General features: G+C 42.7%; 1 protein-coding gene across 1 annotated transcript in view; it reads left to right on the top strand.

Annotated features, from left to right (window-relative positions):
- Nucleotides 1-11,821, top strand: part of CELA1 (chymotrypsin like elastase 1) — a 20,721-nt gene that overhangs the window by 2,045 nt on the left and 6,855 nt on the right. The window contains exons 3-6 of the mRNA XM_006168132.3: nt 244-344; nt 2,781-2,906; nt 4,610-4,746; nt 6,902-7,047. Coding sequence (XP_006168194.1) covers nt 244-344; nt 2,781-2,906; nt 4,610-4,746; nt 6,902-7,047 — 510 coding nt within the window. The remainder of the gene's footprint in view (nt 1-243; nt 345-2,780; nt 2,907-4,609; nt 4,747-6,901; nt 7,048-11,821) is intronic.

Genomic DNA, 11,821 nt, shown 5'->3' on the forward strand with positions numbered 1-11,821 from the left:
AGAGCCCTCTTTGCTGCTGACCCCAGAGGCATCTGCCCATCCCTTTTCAACACTAGACTTCGGACACCCATTACTAACCAATTCACAGAAACTGGCAGGTCAAATACAACCCATTCGCCATCTTTAGCACAAAAAGTTGAGTGTTTTGAGAGATGGCAGAAATTTAAGGAGGTAACAAGTAGTTTGGGGCAAAGCCTTTTGAGAAACACCTGCCTATCCTTCCTTTCTTTCCTTCCGATGTAGATTTCCCTCCAGTACCTTTCTGGAGGTTCCTGGTATCACACCTGTGGAGGGACTCTCATCAGACAGAACTGGGTGATGACTGCTGCTCACTGCGTGGACAGGTGAGAAAAACAAAGAGCAGCCTCTCTGAGCCCCTGGGAGGGGAAAAGCCTGGTCCTTCTGGATGAATATGTAACTTTGGCATCTCAGGGCAAGGCTTCAAGGGGGTAGGCAGTGGGCCATTGCCCAATCCGTTTGCATTTAAGGAGGCTGCCTCTGGGAGCATGTATAAATTTTGGAGTAAGTAGGCTCAGGTTCAAATCTCATTCCACCATGTTCTAGCTTTGAAACTTTGGGCAACTTAGCTTCTCTATGACCTCACTCTCTTATCACTAAAATGGGGTAATAATACTGACTTTATAAAGCTGTTTTGAGAACTGAGTAAATATTCGGTAGTCAGAAAAGTCATGATGCAATTTTCTATGTTTTTCTATGCAAAAAATGTGTGATGATTTTTCTAACAACCCAATATTTAAGTGGCTACTCAACATCTAACTTGTAACAATTTTTTCAAATTTGTCTTGAACAATAGTTGTCAAATTTGAACATGGGGGCTGGGTGGTAGCTCAGTGGTAATGCAACTGGACCCATATAGGAAAGGTCTTGGGTTCACATCCCAGGATTTCCCTGAGCACACCAGGCATGTATATGGGCACCAGTGATCTAGGCTGGCTAAGACTAGGGATGGACTGAGGTGTGGTAACTCTGTTCAGAGTATCTGTCTTTATCTGTCTCTCTTTAATGAAAGAAATAAATAAGTGGACTTGAAAAAAAATTTTTTGAGCATGAATCAAAATCACTTGGAAAGCAAAGAATGTAGGGCTCCACCCAGAAGAGTTTCTGATTTAGTGGGTCCAGGGTGAGGACTGTTAATCTGCATTCTTAACAAGTTTCCAGGTGATGCTAATGTTGCTGACCCAGGTACCATACTTTGAGAGCCACTAGTCCAGAAGTTTATATTTCCCTCAAAATCCCTGTGACCAAGGGAACCAGCAGTTAGTGTAATGGTTATGTCGCTGGATTCCCACGTAGTCGACTGCGGTTCGTGTCCCGGACCCGGTGGCTTAAAACTCACGCCGGGCGCGTGTGCGTGCGTGCCCAAGATCCTGAGAGGAGAATGGAGGAGAAGGGATTGTGGCGTGACCATCCCCCCTGGGGGGTGATTTCTCGCTTTCTGTCTCTATGTCTCTCTCTGTCTGTCTGGCAAGCGCACGCGCCCTACAGTGAAAATCTCTCAAAAAAAAAAAAAAAAATCCCTGTGACCAAGAGCTATTATTTCATTTATGCTCACCATACTTCTACTAGGTTATAAAATATTCAGCTTTTGATTTTTAACTTAATAAGCTGCAAAATAAAGTTTTTTTTTTTTTTGAGAGGTTTTCGCTATAGGGCGTGTGTGCTCGCCAGACAGACAGATAGAGACAGAGAGACAGAAAGCGAGAAATCACCCCCCAGCGGGGATGGTCACGCCACAATCCCTTCTCCTCCATTCTCCTCTCGGGATCTTGGGCATGCATGAACACGTGCCCGGCGTGAGTTTTAAGCCACTGGGTCCGGGACATGAACCGCGGTCGACTACGTGGGAGTCCAGCCACATAGCCATTACGCTAACTGCTGGTTCCCAGCAAAATAAAGTTAATGGAAGTTTTGTATTTTTTCTTTCTTTTTTTTTTCTCTCCCACTCCTACAAGATAGTAAATTAGGCAATGAGAGAGCTTGTTACTTCCTCATCTTTCATTCTTCTTCTGCCTGGGCCAATTAGATAGGTCGCTATCCTAGGCCACTCAATGGCATTGTGGTTAAAGCACTTGGCTCTCACATGGCTGACAGCACAGTTCGAGTTCCAGAACCAGTAGCTTGAAAAACATGGCAGGTGCGCCCGCTGGTGGCGTGAAGGTTAAGGCGTCTGGAATCCCACATGGCCAACTGCGGTTCGAGTCCTGGAAATTGAAAAAAAAAAAAATGCCAGGTACATGTATGTGCATGCCCAAAATCCCAAGTGGAGAGAGAAATGAAGGAGAAGGATTGTGGTATGACCATCACCCATGGGAGATGTTTTCTCATTTCCCCTCTCTGTCTCTCTCTGGTGAGTGCACAGGCCCTCTAGCAAATTAAAAAAGAAAAAAAGAAAAATTAAAGATAGGTTTTCTTGGGCCAGCAAATGACATGGAGGTCAAGGTGGCTGGATCCCACACGGCCAACTGATCAGGCAAGTCCCAGACCTGGCAGCTTGAAAAACATGCAGGACGCATGTCTGTGCATCCCCAAATTTCTGAGAGGAGGATGTAGGAGAAAAGATTGCAGCATGGCCATCCTACCTAGGGACATGATTTCTCACTTTCCTTCCCTCTCTCTCTCATATCTGTCTCCAGTGAGCACATATGCCCTATAGCCCTGTCCTAAAAATAAGATATAAGATGCCTTTCCAACCTTTCTCTAAGGAAGAAAAGAAGAGATCTGAACCCCCTGCATCACTCAGCTTCCTTCTCTCTCTCCAGCCAAATGACCTTCCGGGTAGTGGTTGGAGACCACAGTCTGAGCCAGAATGATGGCACCGAGCAGTACGTGAATGTGCAGAAGATCGTGATCCATCCATACTGGAACAGCAATAACGTGGCTGCCGGGTAGGGGCAAAGCCAGGCCAGCCTTGGGCTGGGAAAAGGAGGGTGGCTGGCCAGAGGGCTATAGAGGTTGTACTGTCTGAAACCTAGACTGTGGCTGGGCCTGGACTTTGCTGGGGACCCCAGTTGAACCTGAGAGAAACTCCATGTCCTGGAGGGAGCAATGAGATGGTTCATTCATTCAAAGGGATTTGAAAAATTTCTATTTAGAATGGCTTGAGAATTTAAGATCTTTGGGATTTGTTTGATATAAAATGACTTAAATGATTAGATTACTCTGCAGAGCCTAATATTTCTGGGTTTATTATTTTTTAAATTATTATTTAATATTCATTTTATAGAAGAAACTCTGTTAGCAAAAACAGCTTTCTTAAAGTGAATCTTATTGGGGGCCAGGGGGTGGCATGGTAGTTAAAGTGCTGGACTCCCATATGGCCAACTGTGATTTGAGTCCCGGACCTGAAAGCTTCCTTTCTCACTTCCCCTCTCTCTCTGGTCAAATTAAAAAATAATAATAACAGGGACAAGCAGATGGCATAATGGTTATATCACTGGACTCCTGTGTAGTTGACCATGGTTTGAGTCCTGGATCCAGGGGCTTAAAACTCACAATAGGTACGTGTGTATGTGTGCCCAAGATCCCAGTAGGAGAACAGAGGAGAAGGAACTGTGTCATGGCCATCCCCCTTGGTGGGGTAATTTCTCGCTGTCCCTCTGTTTCTCTATCTCTCCGGCAAGCACATGTGTCCTATAGCAAAAATCTCTCTCTAAAAAAATAAATAATAATAATAATGGGACCAGCAGATAGCATAGTGATTATGTCACTGGACTCCCGCATGGCTGACTGCAGTTCGAGTCCCAGACCAAGTGGCTTGAAACACTCCAGGCACATGTGTGTGCATGCCCAAGATCCTGGGAGGAGAATGGAGAAGGGATTGTGGCATGGCCATCCCTCTCGGGGGGAATGGTGGTGATTTCTCATTTTCCTTTTCACTGTCTCTGTTTCTCTGCCACCCCTGCAAGTCCATGCACCCTAAGGCAAAAAAAAAAAAAAAACCTCTAAAAATATGATAATATTTTATATTTAAAATAGTAATTTTTTGCAGAGGTTTTTGCTATAGGGTGCATGTGCTCACCAGAAAGACAGAGAGAGACAGAAAGTGAAAAATCACTCCCTGGGGGGACGGCCACACCGCAATCCCTTCTCTCCCATTCTCCTCTCAGGATCTTGGGTAGGCATGCACACATGTCCAGCATGAGTTTAAGTCACCAGGTCTGGGACTCGAACCATGGCCGACTACATGGGAGTCCAGCAACATAGCCATTACACCAACTGCTGGTCCCTACAATAATTATTTAAATTATAGTAAATAAATAAAATAAATAATTCTTTATAAAAAATGGTGACTCTTAATGGGAAAACAGCCAGATTGAGGTGTAAGAGTCCCCATTCTCCACTTCCCTAAGTTAGAGATCAGAATTAGACTGCAATATCAAGAGTCCACCAGTAGATGCTGCTATTAAACACATAATGTCCTACAACCCAAATGCTGATTGCTCAAGTTTGAGGCTTAGCAAGTTAGCTTTCTTGAAAGTTGTTGGACTCCAATTCCATGGGAATACAAAGGCTTAAAGAAAGTTAATGCCTTTGCTGACATGGAGGAAGACCTGATCCCAAGAGTGAGCAGTCTTTTTTCTTCCTGCAGCTATGACATCGCCCTACTGCGCCTGGCCTACAGCGTTACCCTCAACGGCTACGTTCAGCTGGGTGTTCTCCCCCAGGAAGGAACCATCTTGGCTAACAACAGTCCCTGCTACATCACAGGCTGGGGCAGGACCAAGAGTAAGTCACCTATATTGGCATCATTCACCATAGGATCTTTTCTTTTTTTTTTTTTTTTAAGAGAGTTTTTTGCTATAGTGCGTGTACATTCTCCAGAAAGAGAAACAGAGAGATAGAAAGCGAAAAATCACCCTGATCATGCTGCAATCCCTTCTCCTCCATTCTGCTCTTGGGGATCTTGGGCACGCATGCACACATACCCGGCATGAGTTTCAGTCGCATGGTCCAGGACTCAAACCTTGGTCGACTTCATGGGAGTCTAGTAACATAACCATTACACCATCTGCTGGCCCCACCATAGGATCTTAATTAGGTAGCTAAGCTTCTGTGGTACATTTTTCTGTAGTCATAGGTGTTTAAAGGCAGAGATCAGAATCAAAAGAACCATAGTTAAGGGACCAGCAGTTGGTGGAATGGCTATGTCTCCCATGTAGTTGACTGCAATTCAAGTCCCAGACCCAGTGGCTTAAACCCATGCCGGGTGTATGTGCACATGCGTGCCCAGGATCCCCAGGGGAGAATGGAGGAGAAGGGATTGTGGCATGGCCATCCCCCCTGAAGGGTGATTTCTCGCTTTTGGTCTGTCTCTCTCTGTCTTTTTGGCGAGTGCACACGCCCTATAGCAAAAACTTCTCCAAAAAGAAGAAGAAGAACCATAGCTAAAATAACTGGTGTGTTAATTCAAGCCTAAGAATAGGCTATAGAATGGTCAGAGATTCATGAACTCCTAAAACTAAAAAAATGGCTTACCTTAGAGAGTTATCTTTGTACCAGTCCCTCATTTCATGACAAAACTGAAGTTCAAAAAACTTAAGGAACCTAATCACATGACTAGTTAGTACAAAGCCAGGGCCAGAATCTAGGAATCCTGATTCTCACTTTGGTGGTATTTATACCCTCATGCTACCTTCACAGACACTGTGCTATGAGTTAGACTGAATGATGCAGGGGTAGCTGTAGGTCCAGATAAGTCAGGGAAGAGGAGTTTCTGGTCTCTTCTGTTTATTACGGGACGATTTCTGATAGGGAACTTCATTCAGATAACATGGAAAGGTGGGAGGGGTATGGGTAGAAACAGTTAAGAAGAGCAGAAACATTAAGCCTGATACAGAAGTCTATCAGCCACCAAGAAGTATTTGAGGTTCTTGAGAGGAGACAAGGCCTTGCTATAAATAGCCAATCCATTTTGGAAAACCTAGAGCTGAGAGACATATGCTTCTAATCAGCTCTGCCCTCAATTCATTTAATGTTATTGTGGTTCAGAGTCTTGATTTCTAACATGAAAGTCTTGTTGTAATGATACAGCTTTGAAAGTCGAAAGAGCCAGATAAAGGAAAGCTGTACCAGGTACTAAAGAGATGGACATAAGCATGCATAATCCCAGTTCTGCATCACAGGTTTTACAGTGTATGGATGAAGCAAAATAGATAGCTAAGTTATCAACAAATAAGACCATTCTAATTGCTTAACTAAGTTATTTGTAAGTAAAATAAATCAGGAGTGAATTGGCCCATAATAAGGTGGTTAAAGTAGGTGGATCTGCATGGTTCAAATCCTAGACCTGGAAACTTGAAAAACATGCTGGGCATGTGTACATACATGCCCAAAATCCTGAAAGGAGAAACAGAGGAGAAGGGATTGTGGCATGACCATCCCCTTGGGAGGGTACTTTCTTACTTTCCCTGTCTCTTTCTAGCAAGTACACACACCCTCTGGAAAATTAAAAAGAAAAAGAAAGAAACCAGCAAATGATATGGTGGTTAAGGTGCTGGACACTCCCACATAGCCAACCACAGTTCAAGTCCCGAACCTGGTGGCTTGCTTTCTCACTTTCTCTTTCTCTCTTATTCTTTCTCTGTCTCTCTCTGGTCAAATTAAATGAATGAATGAATGAATAAATAATGTTAGATAATTCTTTTTAAAAAAAAATAAAAAAGAGTAATAGTGGTGATTTGGAGCCTAAGAGCAGTAAGCAAGAATGACTCCCTGAAGAAAGGGGCCTATAGGGGCCACATAAAAGAAAGGATGCATTGCATGCCTCAGGCAGAGAAGAGTTTGCCCTGAGTTGAACTTTCACTGGAGGTTGGGAAGGTTTGGAAAGTTTTTCCTTAGGGCAGGATCTGAAGCTGACTCCAATTCTGTGTGTCCTGTTCAGCTAATGGGCAGCTGGCTCAGAACCTGCAGCAGGCTTACCTGCCCACTGTGGACTATGCCACCTGCTCCAGCTCTTCCTACTGGGGTTCCACTGTGAAGAACACCATGGTGTGTGCTGGAGGAGATGGAGTTCGCTCTGGATGCCAGGTAAACATATTCAGGCAGTGCCACAGGCCCTATTCCAGGTCCCTCCTCTCTATGCATTCCACCCCTACCTTCTCATCCCCGATTTCACACCTGCACACTCATGCACAGACTAACTTTCTACTCTGGCATCTGAATAAGAACAATTCAGTGCTGATCACCAACCACATCCTCACAGAATCTCAAAGTTGAAAAAAACCTTAACATTCGTCTTGTTCAACGTCCCTACCTTGAAAGTTTGTATGTGATCAAACGTTTGTATGTTTGGTACATGTGTATGCTCTTTAGAGGTTGTTGTGACTTAGATTTCTTATGGCAGAGATGAGGATGGGCCTGGAAGGTGGTTGTAATTATATGTAGGTAGCCCTCACTCCCATTAATGCTAACTTCTCATAGTTCTTCCACCAGCTCTTTAACCCAGTAGTATTTACAGCAGTAGGCGAGTATAGCAGGGGAAAGTACACAAAATAATTCTCTACTAGTTTATATTTACAATAGAGAGAATCCTTCTCTACTTAGACATGACTGATAAGCATCCTACAGTTTTTTTTTTTTTTTTTGCTTTTGCTATAGGGCACATGTACTCACCAGAGAAAGAGAGAAAGTGACAAAGCAACCCACCCCCACACAGGGGTGATGGCCACACCTCAATTCCTTCTCCTCCATTCTCCTCTCAGGATGTTGGGCATTCATGTGCATATACTAAGCCTAGTTTTCAAGTTGCCAGGTCCAAGACTTGACCACAGAGTCAGCTATATGGGACTCAATAACCCCAACCACCACACCACCAGGGGCCCCGACATCTTACACATTTCTTAATGCAGTTCAGTAAAGGTTCACTGTATATTTACTAAATGCTAGGGATAAAAAGATGAATCTAAGGGCCAGCCCTGTAATGTAGTGATTAAAGGAATTAGATCCTATATGGCCAATCGTGGTTTGAGTCCTGGCCCTGGAAACATTCTGCACACATGTGCATACATGGCTAAAGTCCTGATGGGATGAAGAAATGGAGGTAAAAAGATTGTGGTATGACCATGCCCATCAGAGGATGCTTTCTCTCTCTCTCTTTGGCAAGTGCATAGGCTCTCTGGCAATTAAAAAAAAAAAAGAAGAAGAAGAAGATGAATCGAATGGTATCAAGTGAAAGAACAGAGGAAACTCTGAACACACAATAGAACACTGTAAAACAATGTGGCCAGGTATGATAATAAAGAGGTGCATAAACTAACATGGGAGTTCAAGAATACTTACCTCCACCTGCTAAAATTGGAGAAGAGTTGCCTTCTCCAAGGAAGTGGAGTCTACTGAATCCTGATGGTTAAATAGGAGTAAGCTGAGCAAAAAAGGAGAAAAGATATTCAAAGAAAGGAAACAGCATGAATGAAGGCAAGGGGCCAAGAAACAAACTATAACACATAGAGAATTATAGGGTATTTTGTACAGCTACAGCAGAGCAGAGGTTGGAGGTTCATAAGCTGAATCCAGCCCACTGGCTATTTGTATATGGCCCACAAGCTAAAAATGATTATTACATTTTTAAACAGGGGAAAAAATTAAGGGATTAATATGCCATGACATGGGCAAAATACAAAATTCAGTTTCTATTAATACCATTTCATTGGAACACAGCCACAGTTGTTTATTTACCTACTGTTTATGTCTGCTTTTGTGCTACAATACAATATAGAACTTGCAACAGAGACCATATGGCCCTCAATGACTAAAATATTTACTCTTAGGACCTTTACAGAGTTTGCTGACTCCTAGCCTAGAATATCAACTATTACCATACTAAGAAATGTCAGGAGATGAGGTTACAGAGACAAGAACCATATGACTTAGGAATTCAAATGCCATGCTTGGGGACATTAATTCTCTCTCTCAGGCACTGGGAAAACTATTGAAGACTTTTAAACTAGAACAGCATGATCAGATTTGCCTTCTATCAAGAGAAGTACTCTCTGATGATAATGTAGGCATGTTTTTGAAGAGGGCAAGAGAGGCCAGGGAGCTATTACAATGACCTAGGCAAGAAATTTAAAGGTTGAGTCAGCCAGTGGCTTGGGGGTTAAAGCAGCTGGATCCCACATAGCCCACTGTGCAGTTTAGAGTCCCAGACCCAGAGGCTTGAAAAACACTCTGGGTGCATGAGCACGCATGCCCAAAATCAAAAAAAAAAAAAAAAAAAGAGAGAGAGAGATGCAAGAGAATGGACTATGGCATAACCATCCCAAATGGGGGCTGCTTTCTCACTTTCTCAATCTCTCTCTCTCTTTCACTGTCAAGCCATGAGCTCTTTAGCAGATTTAAAAAAAAAGAAATCTGAGAGCCTGAATTAGGGCAGTGGTGGTAGGAATGAAGAGGGAAAAAGGAAGAGGATCAGAATGACTGCCAGGCATCTGGTTTAAGTGATTTGGGAGGAAGTTTCTGCCTCAAATAAATCAAGATTTATAGGTTTGGGAAAGGAAGGTGAAGAGTTTGTTTTTGGACAAGTTGAATATGAGATCCCAGTGGGACATGCAGGTGCAGCGAACCAATCAGAAATTAGATGGAAGAAAGCGGATCCTGGAAGAGCGAGCTGGGCTAGATACCCTTCAGAGCAAAAATACTGCCCTCCTCCCCAATACATACCCTGGGAAAAGTTATAGAATGAGAAAAGAGCATTAAGTTGAAGAAAAACTGTGAGAACATAGATGCTTGGGTGCTTCTGGGACAGGCGGAGGATCACGAACCCACTAGGATCCAAGAAAGAGAGAGTATACCTAAGAGAAAAAGGTACACTAAGGATTTTTAAAATCTCAGGAAATATTGACAGATCATCATACAGTACCCAAAGCAACCAGGAACCACAGTGGATAAGGACTGAAAGTGGCTTACTTTGGTAATTGGTAGGTCACAGGTAATTGTGGCAAAAGCAGTTTTGGTGAAGTGATGAGGGCAGAATCTTTTCTTTTTTTAAGACTTATTTTCTTTAACTTTAAAATGTTATAATTTATTGATTTAACCCTGAAAGGGACAGAGAAAGAGAGAGAGAGAGGAAAAGTGAGGAAGCAAACTGCCAGTCTAGGACTCAAACTGGGGTCGGCCATGTGGGAGTCCAGCACCTTTTACCACCAAGCTACCTGCTGACCCTGCTGAGAGCAGAATCTTGACCGAAAGGTAAGGAATAAAGAGGCAATAAAAGGGGACCAGCAGATGGCCTAATGGTTATCTTGCTAGAATCCAACATAGTTGGTCGTGGTTCAAGTCCTGAACCCTGTGACTTAAAACTCATACTGGGTGCATGTTCATGTGTGCCTAAGATCCCAAAAGGAGAATGGAGACGGGATTGCTGCATGGCCATTCCCCTTGGTGGGGGTGATTTCTCGCTTTCTATCTCTCTGTCATCTCTCTCTGGTGAGTACACTTGCCCCATAGCAAAAATCTCTCTCATAAATAAATAAATAAATAAATAAATAAATAAATAAATAAATAAATAAATAAATAAATAAAAGATACCAATAATGTACTTGGAAGTGAAAGAGTTTGCAGGTTAGGTAGCTGGAATTTGGTAGGCGTTCTGCATTATTGCTTCTAGTTACTCATGAACTAGGAGAAGTCAACCTGTTGAAAATTAAGGTGAAAGGTTTGTACAGGTCTGGAATAATTATAATGATTATAATTATTGGTGATTACAAGGATTGTCCTTTGGGATGTTGTAGACCATGCAATGACTATGAGGGTATATAACTCCATTTTACTCAAAGACCTAGTTATCAGGAATGTATTAATTAGGGCTGGGTTTTCCTGCAAGACTGAAGCAAAAGGGTAGGATTGCAGATCAACCGCAAGTACACGCTAGGTGGGGGAGAGTGAAGCCAGCAGGAGAGTCATAGGTTGGTTGAAACAGTAAAATGAAAAGACTAAATAGTTTTACATGAGCCCTAAGGACCATGAAAATAAAGTGATCAACTTATCCCAATTTTTAGAGACTTTCCTATTGTAAAACTTAGACGTCCTGTATTCCTAGAACTCTGCATGGGAGTAGGGGCAAAAGAAAAGAGAGAGAGAGAGAAAGACCCACCTTTTCTAGGTACTCACTGGCCAGCTCCACCTATGACCTAAAAGTTTTGCTTTCTGAGTTAATTCATTTTCCTCTGTTTTCTCTCAAGGTCTTTTTTTTTTTTTTAATTCATTTATTTATTTTAATTTAATTTATTTTAATTTAATTTAGTGAGAAAGAAGTGAGAAACCAAGTCACCAGGTCCAGGAGTTGAACCATAGTCAGCCATGTGGGAGTGTCCAGCACTTTCAACACCACACCACCTACTGGTCTCATCTCTCAAGGTCTTAAGCTCTAAAAAAACTAGGGTACTTTTCTTCTGGCTGACACTCCCAATTGACAATCATCTGAGCCAATGGTCTCTCCAGGTACCTTCCACTGGAATTCTAAATAACATGTCTTCAGGGCTTTTAAGAGTTCTGAGTCCCTAACCCTACTCTTCACAGTGGATACACTGAGCCCTCTCACTTCAATCAATGCATTTCCATTAGGTTCTTTTCCAACTCTTTCTACTGCCCTAATATCCTCAGCCACACCCTCCATCTCTTCAGAGCCTTAGTCAATTAACCTTGACTTTTCAGGTCAATTGGCTTAAAACAATAGTACTGGCTATTATATACAATTCAATTATCTTCCATTTCTTTATCCCTATAATACTTTTTTTTTTTTCTTCAAGTTTTGCTATAGGGTGCATGTACTCACTGGAGAGAAACAGAAAGAGAAAGGGAAAGA

The sequence above is a fragment of the Tupaia chinensis genome, unplaced genomic scaffold, assembly GCF_000334495.1.
Source record: "Tupaia chinensis unplaced genomic scaffold, TupChi_1.0 Scaffold145652_1, whole genome shotgun sequence".
In the NCBI taxonomy this organism is placed as follows: domain Eukaryota; kingdom Metazoa; phylum Chordata; class Mammalia; order Scandentia; family Tupaiidae; genus Tupaia; species Tupaia belangeri.